This window comes from Schistocerca cancellata, chromosome 4, assembly GCF_023864275.1.
Source record: "Schistocerca cancellata isolate TAMUIC-IGC-003103 chromosome 4, iqSchCanc2.1, whole genome shotgun sequence".
Classification (NCBI taxonomy): Eukaryota; Metazoa; Arthropoda; class Insecta; order Orthoptera; family Acrididae; genus Schistocerca; species Schistocerca cancellata.
In genome coordinates this window covers 475,831,682-475,851,345 of record NC_064629.1, presented here as the reverse complement: position 1 = coordinate 475,851,345, position 19,664 = coordinate 475,831,682, and the positions used below count along the sequence as shown (strand labels likewise).

General features: G+C 43.9%; 1 protein-coding gene across 3 annotated transcripts in view; it reads left to right on the top strand.

Annotated features, from left to right (window-relative positions):
- The window catches only part of LOC126183833 (GTP-binding protein Di-Ras2), an 880,171-nt gene that overhangs the window by 816,633 nt on the left and 43,874 nt on the right, over positions 1–19,664 (top strand). For all 3 annotated transcript variants that reach the window (XM_049926091.1, XM_049926090.1, XM_049926092.1), the window contains one exon: positions 6,988–7,242. In XM_049926091.1, coding sequence (XP_049782048.1) covers positions 6,988–7,242 — 255 coding nt within the window. The remainder of the gene's footprint in view (positions 1–6,987; positions 7,243–19,664) is intronic.

Sequence of the window (19,664 nt, the reverse complement as noted above, 5' to 3'; positions counted from 1 at the left end):
CGCAACAACATGGCGGATTCTCACACACATTTCACAGCATCTCTTCTAGTGTTCATAGTTCTTAAGGTAAACATTTCAGAGCCCATGTTTGCTGGACATTTTTCCTTCTTTTGATCCACACTACCTCCTACCAAAATACTGAAAGCAAAGAGCGTGTATTAGAAGAGATGTGTTTCACAGTATCGAAGATGAGGTGCTCTTAGGTATTAAGGTGTGCGTTACAATGTTTACTGCACTTTTTTTCTTATTTTGGTGTAAGGAACCTGTCCTCAAAGTCTATAAAGAGAATTTAGTTACACCCTGTATAGCCACTTTACTGATTGTCTAGAGAGCTCTCTACATATGAATCCTATAGAGCACGTCGCGGATCCTTTTGGGAGACGAAATTCAGCCCACCAGCTGACACGGTGCGCTTCTCCAGAGATCCAAAGAGCTATTTTTTAGACACAGACAAATTGAAGGAATTCTACTACCTTGGAAGCAAAATAACGTATGGCGAACGAAGCAAACCGGATGTAGGGAGCAGACTACTACAGGCAAAGAGTTCTACTAGTATCAATCATAGGCCATAGTATAATGATGAAATTTCTGATGCTCTATATGTGCAGTACAGCTCTGTGTAGAAGTGAACCATAGGCTCTGGGAAAGCCAGAAAAGAAGAGAATCGAAATTTCTGAGATTTGGTGATATGGAAGGATGACAAAAGTTAAGTGGGCTAATAAGATAAGAAATAACGAGGTGCTCCACAGAATCGTCGAGGAAAGGAATATGTGAAAATCAGTGAACAGTGGAAGGGACACGACGACAGAACGTTTTTTAAGGCATAAGGAAATAACTTCCATGGAACTACAGGGAGCCGTAGAGGAAAAGAAAACTGTAACAGAAGACAAATCTTGTAACATATCCAAAAACAAATAATCAAGAAGGTTGGGTGTAAGTACTACTCTGGGATGGGAAGTGTGACACAGCACCTAAAATAGAGGCGGGCCGCACCAAACCAGTCACAAGGCTGACGAGCACCCTCCGCCCCCCCCCCCCCCTCCTTCACTCCGACCCCACAAAACGAAAAAGACAAAAAGATGATTGAATGCTAATTGTGCTCTTGAACCACCTTAGAAAAAACACTTCTTGATTGATCTGTGAATCATACGTGGCCTCAGTTAGGGGTGCTCATAACCAGTTCTGTCGGTGGAGTTGTTGTGGAGAGATAACATTTTTTAGCGGTGTTGTATACTAAATATATTGTGAGCAGTATTTAACATCTCTAGACAGAATTTTTCATTTGCATCCTATAGGTGCAGGGCAGTAATAGAGCCCAAAAAAGTGGCTTGTAATTAGCTACGTAACGAGCAAAATCTCGAACAAATTTCTAGTGGAATTTACGAAAAAGTGTCACCGTTGGCAACCGAATTTCCGTGGGTGCAGAATAAGGAGAAGAACCCTACAGGGGGTGCAAATGAAAAAGAAGCGTTTGCAGTGAGCGTGTGGAACTTGTATCTCAACGGTTAGATACCCACAACCTTCCCAACACTCATATTTACAACGCTATATGAACTACAGAAAAAGTAAGTGCTGTTCCAGGATCTGGAGTAGGTTAAACACATAGGATAGGATACTATCCTTAATAGTTATAGTAACATCAGCTACAGAATATCTTCATTGCAGAAAACCGTTGTAAATTTATTATAAAGCGTGACGTTCCTTATTTAGTACTAATGGTGTCCCTGTAATGGAAACCAGAGCTATAGATTTTCAGAGCCTGAGCCACACCTAAAAGAATGCACAGAAGAGGAATAGTAACAGAAAATTGGCGAACAGCTGTTGGGTGTAAACCCGATGTACACTAACGTGACAGAAGTCATGGGATATCTCCCAATATCCTGTCGGAGCACCTTTTCTTCCTGCATGGTGCAGCAACTCGACGCGGCATGGACACAAGCCGCTGGCAGTCTCCTGCAGCTAAGCCGTGCTGCTCCTGTAGTCGTCCATAATTGCGAAAGTTTTGCTGGGTCAGAATTTTGTGCACCAACTGACCTCTCGGTTATGTCTCGTGAAACTTCGATGGGATTAATGTCGGGCGATCCGGGTGGCCAAATCATTTTCTCGAATTGTCCAGAAAGTTCTTCAAACCAATCTCGATCAATTGTGGCCCAGCGACATGGCGCACTGTCATCCATAAAAATTCCATCGTTGTCTGGTTGCAAATGGTCTCCAAGTTGTCTAACATAGCCAGTTCCAGTCAGTGATTGGTACAGTTCGCCCAGAGGACCCAGTCCATTCCATGTAAACACTCCCCACACCATTATGGAATCACCACCAGCTTGAACACCTCCTTGTTAACAACTTAGGTCCATGGCTTCGTGGGGTCTGCGCCACACTCGAACCCTGCCCATCAGCTCTCACCAACTGATGTCGGGACTCATCTGACCAGACCAATGTTTTCCAGTCGTCTGCAATCCTGTCGATATGGTCAGGAGCCCGGGAGGGACGATGCAGTCGATGTCGTGCTGTTAGCAAAGGCACTCGCATCGGTCGTCTGCTGCCAGAGCCCATTTCCGCCACATTTCACCGAACTGTCTTAACGGATACGATCGACGTACGTCCCACATTGATTTCTGCGGTTATTTCAAGCAGTGTTGCTTGTCTGTTACAGCTGACAATTCAACACAAACGTCACTGCTCTTGCTCTTTGAATGAAGGGAGTCGGGCACTGCGTTGTCCGTGGTGAGATGTGACCCCTGAAATTTGGTATTCTTGGCACCCTCTTGACACTGTGGATCTCAGAATAGTGAATTCCCTAACGATTTCCGAAATGGAATGTTCCATGCAATTAGATTTAACTGCCATTCAGCACTCAGAGTCTGTTAATTTCCGTTATGCCGGTATAATCATGTGGGAAACGTTCTTGAGTGCAAATCACAACTCCACCAACCTATTACTCATTTGTACCTTGTATACACGATACTACCTGTGTACGTGCATATCGCTGTCCAATGACTTTTGTTACCTCACTGTATATGACGAGACCACGAACCCCAGCTGCTGCAATGAGGTGTTAACCCTACATCTCTTTTCATTTTCGATATTCTGTCTCTTTCTTATCATTTGTTAGTTAGATTTCTACAGTTTTCCAGTCGGTTTTCATGTTTTAGATTAACTAGTAACAGGTTTCATAAACCACTGTATTGTATTGTATGTATTGTATGGTAATCGGGGGCCTATAAACGACGGAGAGGCTCCGTCCACGCCGCAGCCACAGTGGTCCACAACCTCACGACTACCGCAATCCACTTCACCCCTCCGCCGCCCCAAACCGAACCCAGGGTTATTGTGCGGTTCGGCCCCCAGTGGACCCCAGGGAACGTGTCACACCAGACGAGTATAACCCCTATGTTTTCGTGGTAGAGTATTGGTGGTGTACGCGTACGTGGAGAACTTGTTTGCGCAGCAATCGCCGACATAGTGTAGCTGAGGCGGAATAAGGGAAACCAGCCCGCACTCGCCGTGTCAGATGGAAAACCGCCTAAAAACCATCCACAGACTGGCCGGCTCACCGGACCTCGACACAAGTCCGCCGGTCGGATTCGTGCCGGGGACCAGGCGCTCTGCCCGCATCTCGTGGTCGTGCGGTAGCGTTCTCGCTTCCCACGCCCGGGTTCCCGGGTTCGATTCCCGGCGGGGTCAGGGATTTTCTCTGCCTCGTGATGGCTGGGTGTTGTGTGCTGTCCTTAGGTTAGTTAGGTTTAAGTAGTTCTAAGTTCTAGGGGACTGATGACCGTAGCAGTTAAGTCCCATAGTGCTCAGAGCCATTTTTTGAACCAGGCGCTCCTTCCCGCCCGGAAGCCGTGCGTTAGACTGCGCGGCTAACCGGGCGGGCTTCACAAACCATTACTATGACTGTTATTCTTAATATCATTATCGTACTCTATAATCAGAAAGTGTATACGAATTTGTGACTGAATACCGTAAATGCATATGACTTTAGTATTGTAACGGCAAATTACCCGTTGTGCCCTTAACGGAATACACGGTCCGTCATAGTATCTATACGGTGGTCCATAAAGTTCTTGTAGCAAATAAATAAATATATAAAAATATATTATTGTCAATAATTTCTTTGTTCTGTAGCTCTTCTCACATCATGTTTAGAAACTATGCACACTTTTCTTTATAGTGCTTATCTTTTGAGCACTGGAGTAGTTATGGAAACACTCGGGCAGAAACAGAAATGCAGCACCTACGTGATGTTCCCCAACTCTTAAGACCGTATAACAGATAACTAAATTGACACTATTTATTGACTAAGTCCATTTGCGATAATTTTCTCATTATTAATGGTAACTGTTTGCTATTAAGGAATTAAATCAGCAGCACACCAATTTACTCTAATACACTCTAAGCGAAAAAAAAGGTACATCGCGAAGGAATTATGTGAATGATGTGGAAATCAATAGGTGTGAGGTGCATGTACAGACAAACAAATTATTACAGTTCCAGGATAACTGGATGATTTATTCAAGAGAAAGAGCTTCACAAACTGAGCGCGTCAATAATGCGTTGGTCCGACTTCGGCCATCATGCAACCAGTTATTCGGATTAGCATTGATTGATAGAGTTGTTGGATGCCCTTCTGAGGAATATCGTACCAAACTTTGTCCAACTGTCGCATTAGATCGTCAGAATCCCGAGCTGATTCTAGAATGCTGCTCATAATGTTCCAAACGTTTAGTGTCGTTCTGAAGGATATCGTGCCAAATTCCATCCAATTGGTGCGTTATATCGTCAAAATCACGAGCTGGTTGGAGGATGCTGCTCATAATGCTCCAAACGTTCTCAGCTGGGGAGAGATCCGGCGACTTTGCTGGCCAAGGTAGGATTTGTTAAAATGTGTGAATTTCTAAGGGACCAAACTCCTAATGTCATCGATCCCTAGTCTTACATACTACTTAAACTAACTTATGCTAAGAACAACACACACACCCATGCCCGAGGGAGGACTCGAACCTCCGGCGGGAGGAGCCGCGCAGTCCCAAGGTAGGGTTCCCCAAGCACGAAGACAAGCAGTAAAAACTCTCGCCGTTTGCGAGCGGGTAGTATCTTGCTAAAATGCAAGAGCCCAGGATTGTTTGCCATAACCGACAACAATACGGGGCGAAAAATACGTATCGCTCTGCCTAAGGGTGCCAAGGACGACAACGAAAGGAGTCCAACAATGAAAAGAGGCGGCACCCCAGACCATCACTCCTGGTTGTCGGGCAGTTTGGTGGGCGACACTGAGGTTGATAATCTACGGCCGTCCAGTGTGTCGTCAGACACGTCTTCGCTGGTCATCGGGCCTCAGTTCAAAGTGAGACTCATCGCTGAAGACAATTATACTCCAGTCAGTGAGATTCCAGGCCGAAGACGTGTCTGGAGACGCCCGGGACAGTGGTGGGATATCAACCTGAGTGTCGCTCGCCATACAGCCAGTTCCACAAGAAAGTTTTCGCCGTTATCTATATGAAATAAAAGACACTATTATGAAAATACATGTTGTTACTAATTCCACAATTACCTAATAGTTAATCCAATTGCCCCCATTATCGATTATAGCTTGACACCTTTTTGGCATGCTTTTCACGAGATTTTTTGCATATTTTCGAGGTAACGATCTCCATATCGTCCTGATTTTATATGACAGCTGCTTCTAAGTATATATTGGCTTTCTTTTAACCTTCATCTTTATGTATGACCAAACATTTTCGATCTGATTTGCATCCGGAGACATTGCAGGCCAATCCATCGTGGGCACCACATTGTCTTGTTCCCACGATATACAGAAACGGCTGCGATGTTTCAGATCATTATCCTCTTTAAGCACCTAGTTTGCCTCGTACGAACTAAATAGCTTCTTAACGGGCCTCAGAAGGCATATTTGATAAAGCGTTTAAATTGGCTGTAAATAAATTCAAATTGCCGGTTCGCGCACGTTAACCCTCTCTGTGGTAAACCATCCACTTTCCCAACCTCTAATTACCGTCTGCCCCATTTCGCAACGAATGTATTTGATTTTCTAAGACTTTTAGCAGCAGTTCCATATGAAAGCTTTGGTGCCTTTTGATGAATTACAAGGAGCACAAACGCCTCAGATATTTTGCACTCATTTTAAACTGCAAACGACAAAACAAAACATTCAACTGTCATACTGTTTATCTATACACTGTGCAAAAGCGCACTGATTACAGATTCGAGACCACTACCAGATATGTCGCTGCAGACGTTACATTTAAAATTATGGCTTACACTTTTTTGTGGAACTGGCTGTACGTCTCGACAACCAGGAATGATGGTCTGGGTTGCCGATTCTTTTCATAGCAAGATCTCTTACAGGAAACCTTACAGTGCAGCGGTATGTCGACGTTACTGAACGCCCAGTTCTGTTGCCCTACATGGCAAGACATCTTGGGCTTACATTTCAGCAAGATAATGCCCGCCGGCACACGGCTCGAGTTTCTGCTGCTTGCCTTCGTGCTTGGCAAACCCCACATTGGCCAGCAAGATCGCCGGATCTCTCGAAAAATGAGAGCGTTTGGAGCACTATGGGCAGTCTTCCAACCATCTCGGGATTTTAGAATCTAACCAGCCATTTGGAATTTGGCACGATATCCCTCAGGGGGACATTCAACAACTGTATCAGTCAATGCCAATCCGATTAATTACTTTCGTAATGCCCAGAGGTGGACCAACGCGGTATCGACTCGCCCAATTTATGTAGCTCTTTTCTTGAATAAATCATTCAGTTTTTTCTGAAATTGTAAGGATTTTTTTCTCTATAATATCTACATCACATCTTCCGATTTCCGACTCATTTGCATAATTCCTTCGTGATGCGTCGTTTTTATTTCTCTTAGTATGTATAATGTCGCATTGTATTTGTTAAGTGGGATAACTATCGACAGCGTTCACTGCCCCGCCTGTATGTAATAATGAGTTGGTTTATCTCCGCAGGTGATCAGCTGCAACAAGAACATCTGTACGCTGCAGATCACAGACACGACAGGCTCTCACCAGTTCCCAGCGATGCAGCGGCTTTCCATATCGAAGGGGCACGCCTTCATATTGGTATACTCCGTGACGTCCCGCCAGTCGCTGGAGGAGTTGCGACCCATCTGGGAGGTGATCCGCGACATGAAGGGGGCCGAGCTCGCCACAATCCCCGTTATGCTCGTTGGCAACAAGTGTGACGAGACCGAGACTAGGGAGGTAGGTGAAAAACACTCATTACGTTTCAATTGGCTCTGAAGTTGGTGCACATTTGGTTGAATACACGGCCTGAGGCTCTTACATCCGAGCCCGCCGGCCGCGGTGGTCTAGCGGTTCTAGGCGCTCCGTCCGGAGCCGCGCGACTGCTACGGTCGCAGGTTCGAATCCTGCCTCGGGCATGGATGTGTGTGATGTCCTTAGGTTAGTTAGGTTTAAGTAGTTCTAAGTTCTAGGGGACTGATGACCACAGATGTTAAGTCCCATAGTGCTCAGAGCCATCTTACATCCGAGCCCGTAAAAGTGCGCCAAGGAAGGAAAAAGTCCTTCTTTGTTAAGCAACCGACAGTCCGACAAATTTCACAGTCTGATATTGTGTTTTCTTTTATTATAATTTTATTCCTTCTATTGCTCCTCTTAAACTCTACAACCTTCCGTAAATTAAATAGAACATTAAATAATGAATACATCTGAATCATATGAAATGTTGTATTTCGACGTGGTGGTACAGGTGCGTAGGTTGAACGTTAATGTGATGGAGATCCTAATGATGTTCAAGTCTTCGTCGATGGTGATGCAGTGTTGTATGTGCTTCACATGATTCTTTTTACGGTTCTGTGACAATTTTTGGGGTGATGCGATCGTGTAAAAGGCATAACTGGCTCCAGATGAAAAGTCCCTCTTCGCTGTGGGCACGGAAAATAGGAGCAGTGCGTGATTAGGAAGAGGGAGTGTGCAGGCATGGAGTGGTGAACTGCACTTTTCTCGTATGTGAGAATACTAGAAGCCTCTGTTTGACGGTTGCAGCACTGGATTCAAGAGTATCAATACGGTCAGATTGAAAAGAGTTGTCAGAGAGGAAGTAATTAGGCATACTGGTTAGCCAAAAGATTATGACCACAGCCCTCCACGAAAAACAATGTCGTCTGGTGGTGTCGCTTTAAGGGAAGTATATAAGTGGACCAGAGACAAATGGGGCATCATTATATCGAACGGGAAAATCCACTTACATAAGCGACTCTGACAAAAGGCAGAATGTTATGGTGTGGCACGTGAGACCAAGCATCACGGAAACGACGAAGATGGTCAGCTGTTCGTGTGCTACCGTAGTGAGCATCTGTAGGAAGTGGCTGAAGGGCAGTGAAACCACGAGAAGACGACAAATTATCGGATACGCACGTGTCCTCAGAGAACGTAGAGGTCGGATTTTTGTCCTCTCTGTTAATCAGGATAGGCGGTGAACTGTGGTACAGTGCTGGTGCAGGCACAAGGGTTTCGGAGCACACCGCTCAGCGCACATTCTTTAACATAGGGCCCCCTAGCAAACGGCCCTTAAGAGTAATCATGATGATCCAACGACATCGCGAATTACGACTACAGTGGCAAAGGGTCATAGAGATTTGACCCTGAATCCTTGGAAACGTTAAAATGTTTATCACTAGTAACAATAATAGTCACTTATTATTAAGATATCACAGGATTGAATGTAGTTCAAGCTGCCAGAAAATATTCATTTAGCCTGGTGGCAACAAGATTTTTTAAATGTTCAGTATTACATTTGAAACTGAATTACTTGGCAATACTGAACATTTGTAGTTTTTTTTTTTTTACAGATTTATAAAAATCAGTAATACTCATATTTTATTTTTACATAAGTGTGTCTCATTTAAATTTAAAAGGAAAGCAAGGCGGAAATATTTGTGTATTAGGCTATCAGCGCTCATCTCAGAAGATATAGTTTCAGGGTACTTAAATTTTCAATAACGCTGCCAGACGTCTTAAGTTGATATTAATTCAATGATAAGCAGAAAACGAGACGCTAAATAAATTCCCATATAAATCTGTAACTGATTTCTAGTTAGTTATTTCTAATTAAACTTTGAAATTCTCACTTTATGGAGGTCAGAAATTATCAGAGGTTTCCACCCAGCGTATACTCAAAATGTGAGGACATGAAGACAGAAGCGATTTACAAAGCCAAAGTTTTGTAGCCAAAGTTTGTTCATAAGTTCAGGTGAGAAGGGCATATCATAGAACTTCTGAACCAACTACGCAAATCTTTGTTTATTATTCCCATCCTTTCAGATACAGTTGATATAAATATAAAAAGCTGAAATATTTCATTTACTCTTTTTCCATAATGGCAAATGGTATAATATTTTGACCTAGTTCACCAAGTCTGTTTGATGTTTCCTGAAGCCAAGAATGTGTATTATCAACTATTCGCTGGCTGAATTTAAGAACGTCCTGCTGAAGCCTCTTCAAAAAACTGAGTAAAATAACTACTGTACGTCAGTATACTCATTCCTTAATTAAATTTGTGATAAATAAAATGTTTCAAATTAATAGCTCTGTTCATAGAATAATGCTAAATATAAGAACAATCCACTCAAAAAACATTAACAAACCGCCATAACAGCCATCATGACAAGCCTCTCAGTGCCCATATCTAATTCTTAGTCAGTTTTCTACACGTTGAAAAACGAAAGATGGAGTTCACTAACACTTAAATCATTTATGACTGGAACATTTCCCAATCAGCTGAAATATTTATTTACTCTTTTTCCATACTGTCATATGGTATAATATTTTGACCTGGTTTATCAAGTTTGGCTGATGTTTCCTGAAGTTAAAAGTGTGTATTATCAACTATTCGCAGGGTGACTTTAAGAATGTCCTGCTGATGTCTGTATGAAACCTAACAGCAACGTGACACCGAAACTTCTTGAAGTTCACATGAAACGTAGCAAGAACAGTCACACCAGGTATTATTTATACGTCAGAATAACGTTGACGTAAGTTGAGAACCAAAGACAGGATACATATACTTGAGATACTAAAGATATAATCACCGCTGACCATAGTCTGTTATTATGAAATATAAAACATCTATTGTGTGAACTGTCAAACAAATTACAGAAAATATCGACAACATTATACCAAAATATTATGCCACACTGTTTTAAACAGCACAATATCGACGTGCAATCGATATTTTAGGATTTCACGTGAAATATAACGAGACCAGTCTCCAGATACAGTCACACCAGATATTATATATACAGCAGGACAACGAAGACTAAGTACCCCTCTTACTCATATAATTTAGAAATATAAAAATGAATTAAAACATAATTGTTTGTTTAATTCGTGATAATGAAAATTATGGCTGCAATTTCAGTTCTACCGCAATAAGTCAAGATATTCTTGAGTAATAAAAATTAAGTCTAAAATTCTTGTTGAACTATAGCCCATTGTAATTCTCAAACTTTGTATACGCAGGTACGTGAAAATGGATATTTTCCGAAAAAGCTGTCGTAATAATCAATGAATCTTTTAAACAGTTATATTGGAACCTTACTTACAATGTCCTTTCAAGACATATATTTCACTGCAGGCCCAATCGACAAGAAAATAAAATACCTTACTTTGTTCCATAAAGACGTCGTTAATCAGGAAGACTTATTCCCAGTAACTTACCAGCAGCCATAAAACGTTAAACTACTAATGAAGTTCCCTTTATGAAGAACCAATAGAATTTATTAGTGACCAATACCATCTATGTTTTGGTTGGCAGGAGAGCCAACACCGGGTTACTAGAGGAGGCCGAAAGGCACGCGTTTTAGCTCACGCAGGCTGGCGTGAGGTCTGGAACAGGACAAGGAAATTAGAATTTAGAAAAACGGACGTAGCTGGTGGAATACTTAACTTTAATCCGTTAATGAAGAACGTCGGTCTTGACGGTACATGATTCACAATATCAATAGTAACTGATAATGGCGCCTAGCTAGGTCGTAGCAAATGACGTAGCTGAAGGCTATGCTAAACTATCGTCTCGGCAAATGAGAGCGTATTTTGTCAGTGAACCATCGCTAGCAAAGTCGGTTGTACAACTGGAGCGAGTGCTAGGAAGTCTCTCTAGACCTGCCGTGTGGCGGCGCTCGGTCTGCAATCACTGATAGTGGCGACACGCGGGTCCGACGTATACTAACGGACCGCGGCCGATTTAAAGGCTACCACCTAGCAAGTGTGGTGTCTGGCGGTGACACCACAATCTACTCCACTGATAACATTCTTATAACATCAACTTGATGCATATGTTGTTAACAACTTCTCGTAACCTCAGTAGCATATGTCTTCTGTAACTCGTAACAGTTCAGACACACAGACATATCTCAGAGGAATCATAAAATCAGTGGAAATTGATAGTAATTCAATTAACTACTTGGAAATTTAGTTTTCAAATTACACTTTATAATGATCACGCTCCATAATCACAGGTTTCGTACCACTGAGACTTCATACAAAATTCTCTCGTGAAATGTACTTGAGTGAGGTTTAGTTAATAATATCCTGCTACATTGAGTAACTTTGTAGTTCCACTGTAGTTAGTTAAAAGCATCACATAATTTGATGTGTAAATTTTCAATTTCTTTTTGAGACGGTACCATCAATTTTATGTTGTCCTACGCATTTGTGCTCTGAATTTTGTAGAAATAAGATGCTTAGGCTTGCGTGTGTGTGTAAGTCGCTAACCATAAAACAGGAAGAAATTTTCTATTCCATCACCAGGGCCAATTTAAGGCTCAAGGGGCGCCAAACTGAAAGGCCTGCAGAAGCGCCCCTAATGCATAATTTGGGCACAGGGTGTATTATAATTACTATTGAAAACGATTCATTTACACGCTCACTAGATATAGATTAACTTGCAAAGGACTTAGCTAGAGCTAAGGAATGTGCGACTAATGTCGAGGGACTGTGAGAAAGAGGGGAGGTGGAGGGGGGAGGGGGGAAGTTGATAGCAACTGACACGTTAATTGTGTGGAAATACGTTCACGAACTGGCTCTCTACATCATCTTCAAGGTCACTGGTGATGGAGCAGTAACTTAGTTGAGAAAAGATGGGGAAGTAATTAGTTGTAGCTCTGTTGAAGAAATCATCCAGGGCAGAACTTAATATAGGGTAGTCATGGAAAATTTGAATTAGTATGGTCATCCATTTTCAGAGATAAAAATACAGATCTGGGTGCAAGATCTTCCCCATACAGTTGTCTACCTCTTTCTGTTCTAGCTCAATCGCTGACATTTTTTACGCCATCAATGACAGAGCTACACGTGAAAATAGTCACTTTACGTAGGGCACCAGTCTAGCTGCAACCACTGCACAGCACTCCACATTAGTATGATTAAAAATAAACTATGCAACTGGGTTAATGAGCACTGTTAGACTGTGGCCAAAGGTAAACTGGACCACTTTATACGAGGGCTGTTCGAAAAGTAAGGTCCGACCGCTCGCGAAATGAAAACCACAGTGGACATAAAATATTTTTTATTCGTTACAGTTAGCCACACCTTCGTGCTACCTCTACAAATAGTCGCCGCTCCGACTAAAAACATTTTTCGTGACGTTGTACAAACTTTCCAGTACCCTCAGCACAGAAATCAGCCACACCCACATACTCATCGGGAGTATTTAAGCATTTCTACATGACCACTGTCCGCTCTGAACGGAAAAGAGCGACGTGAAGCGATCAACAGTCACACTAAAGACACTGCCCAACACATCTGCGCAAAGTTCCATCGGATTTTCACAGTGGTTTCCATTTCGCGCCTAATCGAATCTTACTTTCCAAATGCGCATCGTATATAAGAAGCTGGGCAATATACGGTGTGTGGGACTCTAGTGGCTGTTCGACCATCAATGTCATCTGGTGTATAGAAGAGGTCCACAAACATCGCCCCTTCTGTGGAAAGTGTTAAGCGTAACTCAGATACAGTTCGTGTGTTTACCTGTGCACCTGAAATCCATCAGGCTGTGCTCTGTTATTGCAGCAATAAGATGACGTCCTCATGAAGCTGTTCAGATTTCCACAACGTATACGACAGTGGAAAAAGTTGATATAGTTCTCGTTTATGACGAATGCTGCAAAACTGCCAAGAGCAGCGGCGCGAGTGTATGCTGAAAAGACCCTGTCTTGCATTGGGCTGCGAGTTGCCTTGCAGTGTAGACGCGCACATAGCTCTGCTGCGACTAGGCGGCACCTCTGTACGCTTAGAAGCAAAATGGTCGTTGTTACCCCGTCCGTGATAGCGACAGGACAGGTGGCCTGGACTAGTCAGGCTGTTAGATATGTCAGGTTTAGGGGAGTCTGAGGATCCAGGGCCCCACCCACGGGTGGCAAGCCCGCGTTCCTCTAGACAGCAACGGCTACCAAGCAAGAATAGAATCAGCAACCAGCCCACCCTAGCAAGGCGAGGAAGAAGACACCTACCGCCCAGAGATGGCACTACAAGACGACAATTGCACAGCGAGATGAGTCGCTCTCTATGGTATCTACTGCGGTTTATTTTGAACCATCAACTAGCACAGAGAACACTCTACCACCCATCCTACGTAAAGTGGTCACTTTTATGGCAGAAAATACAGAAGAATTTTCAAGGGAGGTATCACAAGAAAACGTGGACAACATGGACTTCCGGCCAGAGATTGCGACCTTCTAGTGCAGACAAATGAAAATTCTACCACTCACCCAAAAGGTTTTATTCCATCCAGTGATGGAAATAAAAGAAAGGTTCACGAGTGGAATTAAAATTCAAGGTGAAAGGATATCAATGATTAGATTCGCTGAAGACATTGGTATCCTGAGTGTAAGTGAAGAAGAACTATATGATCTGACGAATGGAATGAACAGTCTAATGAGTGCAGAACACGGAATTAGATCAAATTGAAGAAAGACGAAAGTAATGAGAAGTAGCAGAAATCAGAACAGCGAGAAACTTAACATCAGGATTGATGGTCGCGAAGTAGATGAAGTTAAGGAATTCTACTACCTGGACAGCAAAATAAACTATGCCGCACGGAGCACGAAGGACATCAAAAGCAGACTAGCACTGGCAAGAAAGGCATTCCTGGCCAAGAGTAGTCTACTAGTATCTAACATAGGCGATATTTTGAGGAAGAAATTTCTGAGAATGTACGTTTGGAGCACAACATTGTATGGTAGTGGAAAATGGACTGTGGGAAAACCGGAATAGAAGAGAATCGAAGCGTCATAGATGTGGTGCTACAGACGAATGTTAAAAATCGGGTGGATTGATAAGGTAAGGAATGAGGAGTTTCTGCGCAGAATCGGAAAGGAAAATAATATGTGTAAAACACTGACAAAGAGAAGGGACACGATGAGAGGACATCTTTTAAGACATCAGGGAATGACTTACATGGTACTCTATGGAGCTGTAGAGGACAAGAACTGTAGACGAAGACAGAGATTGGGATACATCCAGCAAATAATTGAGGACATAGGTTACAAGTGCTACTCTGAGATGAAGTGGTTGGCACAGGACAGAAAATCGTGGCGGGTCGCATCAAACCAGTCAGAAGACTGATGACTCAAAAGAAAATTATAAACTTCACCACAAATGCAGTCTAGACACGGATGAAAGCCCTGTTAAACGTAGCGCAGACACAGTGTAAACGCACAGCCGTTTCACACCAGCAATGCCGCAGGAAGAGGCAACTGACTTCTACCAACCACAGCCGCCGACGGCCCAGCAAGGAGAAGCGGCCCCACCAAGCACAGCCAAGCATAAAAAAGGACCGTGTGTTACCATATATTACACAGAGAAATATGCAGACCTGAATAGGGCTCTGAAGCAGCAGGCTACAGGCACACTGACGGCACTCTACCAGGATGACAGAATGAAATATCACTTTGAATCATTTGAAGACCAACACAAAGCCATCAAGTTTTCTAAAAGTTACCAGCTTCCTTATTTTTCACACCATCCACCGTAACAGGAATAGCTCGAAGTAGTTATCAAGCGCCTTCCGGCTTCCATCATGGAGGAAGAACTGACACAACAACTGCGTGAAAAAAGTTTCCCGAAGGCGAGGGTACACCGAAATAAGAAACACGCGAACTCTTCACAATAATACCTGGAGCGCCTTCCAATCTACGGTATAAACCTGCCACCAGCCAAAGACAGTCCCAAGTTATGTGACATCAAATCCCTACCTGATACCAGAGTGCGAACTGAACTTTACGAACCGAAAGACGGACCAAATCAGTACCAAAAATGCCAACGCTTTGAGCGCAGGGCAAGTTATTGCCATATGCCGGTACGTAGCGTAAAATGTGCGGCTCACCACCTTTTTACGGACTGGCAACAACAAAAGACGACAAAACCAAAATGTGCAAACTGTGAGAAGCAACATGTCGCCTCCTGCAGCGGCTGTACAGTTTACCAAACGCTTTTGAAGAAACATGAAATCAAGTCCGCAACCCAGCGACCACCAGCGAAGACACTGCGGCCAACAAGAAACGATCCAGTACCGTCAACAACGACGACAACGACAAGGGAGCAATTTCATGCGAGGATGCCTGTTGCAGTTCCTGGGAGGATGCGTCCACAGCCAAAAACGTTACACGACCTCCGCGGTGTCGCCTACCAACGTCATATGCAGAGGTGGCGTCACCTCAGGATGGCCACAGGACTACAATCCCCGTCGCCAATGTGATCGGCACCCTGACGCCAGCTTCTACATGTCGAAGATGAATTGAATATAACAGTTATGGGACCCACGGATGCGACAAGAATACCTGAATTTGATCGCCAAGGAGCGGACGTACTGTACATTGCTGTGGTCAAGAATATCCATCCTATCTTGCAACTCCTCTCTATCAACCATCTGTCCTCAGACCTCAAGCTAGCGCTTGGAATCAGTCACGAAGGTACCGCTGTCCTCCACCAAGCTTGAGAGAAGTGAACTGGAAGAAATTCGAACAGCATCTCACCAACAATGTTCTGCCTACACAGACAGTCGACTATATTTGGGACATCGACGTCGTGATCGAGGTTTTGATCACCGAGACTGAACGGGCTTCTAGACGCGTAACGACGGAAAATTACCGCCCTGAACCTCATTTTGAACTCTTTCCACCGTTACTGGCTGAGCTCAGGGCTCAACGGTACGTCAGCTGAAGGCGATGGCTAAGGTTCCGCCACACTGAAGACCGGAGGGAAATGCATTGTCTTTCCAGGGAACTTCATAGACGCATCCAGGAGTGGAGTCGAGGGATATGGGAGGACCAGATGTCTGATTCTCTGCTTCGTACCCGTGATGAATTGAAGATCTTTCAAAACTTTCGCCAAGCCTAATAGTCAAATAGGGCGCTCAGAGGTTCCGATCGACTTACCTTCGACTCTCTCAGCCAGGCAGAACTCTACGCCTCTACTTATAAACGCCAACTGACTTTATCCAACCTCTAGGACGACAAAATCCAGGTTTAGAAGGAACGGGTACGATAACAGATGGAAGCATTCCGTACCCTCCCATCTCCACGCCAGCCATTTCGCCAGCCGAAGTACGCCGTACCATTCAGGCCACCAGCTCGTCGTCGCCGGGCAAAGACTTTTAACCAATACTCGTTTGAAACATCTGCCTAGAAAAGCCATTGTGCTACTGACACGAATAATCAATAGTTGTCTGCTGAACAAATACATTCCCACAGCCTGGAAGACCGATAAAACGTTTCCCATCCTCAAAATGAGCAAGGATCTGACTCTGCCCTCGCGTTACAGGCCAATAAGCCTCCTTCCCACTATGGGCAACGTTTTGGAACGAGTGCTCCCGAAGAGGTCAGGCACGCAGCTTGAAGAACACCGTTATATCCGACCCCGAACAGTTCGGGTTTCAAACAAAGCTTTGTGCTGAATTGCAGCTGTTGAGCATCACGGAACACATCCAAGTTAATCTGAATAGGATCAGCTTGGCCGGAGGGGTGTTCCTTGACGTTGAAAAAACATACGACGAGGTGTGGAGGGCAACCTCATCATCAAGCTACGTGACCACACACCGATTCATGACTGTTACGTGAAACTCATCGCCAACTTCCTTTATGGCAGAAAATGTTTTATTCTTATCGATGACAAGAAACTGGAGTAGAAGACAACGCACGCAGGAATACCGCAAGGATCGGTGCCATCCCTGTTGTTGTTTAACTTTTATATCAATGATGTGGCGACAGCCGGCCGGAGTGGCCGAGCGGTTAAAGGCGCTACAGTCTGGAACCGCACGACCGCTACGGTCGCAGGTTCGAATCCTGCTTCGGGCATGGATGTATGTGCTGTCCTTAGGTTAGTTAGGTTTAAGTAGTTCTAAGTTCTAGGGGACTTATGACCACAGCAGTTGAGTCCCATAGTGCTCAGAGCCATTTGAACCATTTTTTTGATGTGGCGACAGTGCAACACGTGAGTGCCAGCCTGTACTCTGGCGATACAGCTTTCCTCACGACCGTTTGGGCGAAAATGAAGAAAATGACGCTGAACGCGGAAAAGACAGCAGCAATTCTTATTACTGAGAAACATCCAGTTCTCAGAATGAACCTGGACATTTTAAACCAGTGGATCCTTTGGTTCTCCGAAGTCAAATACCTCGGAATCATACTGGAGAAGGGACTAACCTTTACAAAGCACTTAACGATAAGGAAAAGGACGACCACTAAAATGATTCGCGCTCTAATACCATTCTTTATGAGTAAAGATTTAAACCGAGCTACTAAACTACGCCTATATAAGGCTACTGTTCAACCGACCATCCTATATGGGGTAACGTCTTGGGGCAAAACTTGTCTCTCCAACATTAAAAAATTGCAACCACTCCAAAATAAATGTCTGAGGTGAACACTTGGCAGCCACAGATGGTCATGGACGAGAGAGATATATCAGGAACTTAGAGAATGATACCTTACAGAGGAGATCCAGGACCATGGAAGACGACTCTTTACGAAAATTTACGCCGGCATTGGTAGGCAGAGCCACGCCTCACAGATGGCATTGACATTGCACGCCATGTTATACCATTAAAGACCGTCCCCCCCCCTCCGCAATTAGGCACCATCAGTGTCGCACGCAAACTCCATGGAGATCTCTGCACTATAAACCCAGACGTAAGTAGCACCACAACCAAATTACACTCATTACATTGTAGAATACTACGTCGCGGAAGGTAACAGTTCTTCAGCGGCACGCACCAAAAAAAAATCCTGTGGTGCCAAGCCCTCACGATCATTCTTCACAAACATTTATTTTAAAAATCAAGAAACTGCGTGATGAATAAAATATACCAACAAAAAAGAACAGCAACTGATGAGAAACCTACAACTATTATTTGGACAGCGGTAACATACAATCCACCCGCTACTATCAGGCACCTTGAATGTGTGAATGGGATCATCGAAAGAATATTCTGCAAATATCACATTTCAAACCGTCTCATCCTTCCCAAATTTCCCTTCAGGGTTATGACTTTCAAAATCGCTTACAGTTCCCTGAAAAGTGATTCGCCGTATCTCCGCACGTTCTACGGATTAAATATCCATTACAAGTCATGGACAAGTCATACTTCACAGCATGCACCAATTGCCAGCTGAAAATCGATGTTACCTGAAAGACGTGGATAACCGACAACTTTAGTCCGTCAATATGTGATGTGTGAATTTTAAGAATCATGTCATTGGTCCCTATTTTATTGGTGGAACTCTTAAGAGCCATAAGTACCTATGATTTCTAACAAACATGCTGCCGCAGTTATTGAAAGACCTCTCGATGGACACAAGGCTTTCCATGTGGTACGAACATGAAAAATACAAATAATTTGACCTTCTCGTCAGAAAATTTAGAGTTCGTAGGGAAGCACAAAATGCCATGCATGGTCACCAGGCTTAACGCGTCTGCAATTTTATTTGTGCGAAAAATTATAACAAGAGTTCTACTAGGAATCATAGACGATACCCGATGACATTAACACGTACACACCGCCGGCCGCTGTGGCCGAGTGGTTCTAGGCGCTTCAGTCCAGAACCGCGCTGTAGCAACGGTCGCAGGTTCGAATCCTGCCTCCGGCATGGATGTGTGTGATGTCCTTAGGTTAGTTAGGTTTAAGTAGTTCTAAGTCTAGGGGACTGATGACCTCAGATGTTAAGTCGCATAGTGCTTGGAGCCATTTGAACCATTTGGACGTTCTCACTAGCGAGTATCACCGGTGGCTCACGCTCGACTCAAACAATTATGCTACCAACAATACACTAACGTAAAATGCATTACCTATCAGCAAGGCACAACCAACATCTGTGGATTCAATTGTGCGTGGCCCTTCAATAAGAGTGCTTCCGGAAAAAAATGAGATAAAAGATAATTTATCATTAGTCTAGTTCTTTTTTTGCGGAAGGTCAGTATATTCAAATAGCAGTCTAGGGCGTTTGAATACGACCGCCACCCCACAGGGAGAAACAGAAAAAGCAGCATTGCCAGGTGAAGTAAAGCATGAATACGTGCGCCGCCCCGCAACGAGAGCCGGCCGGATTGGCCGAGCGGTCCTAGGCGCTACAGTCTGGAGCCGCGCGACCGCTACGGTCGCGGGTTCG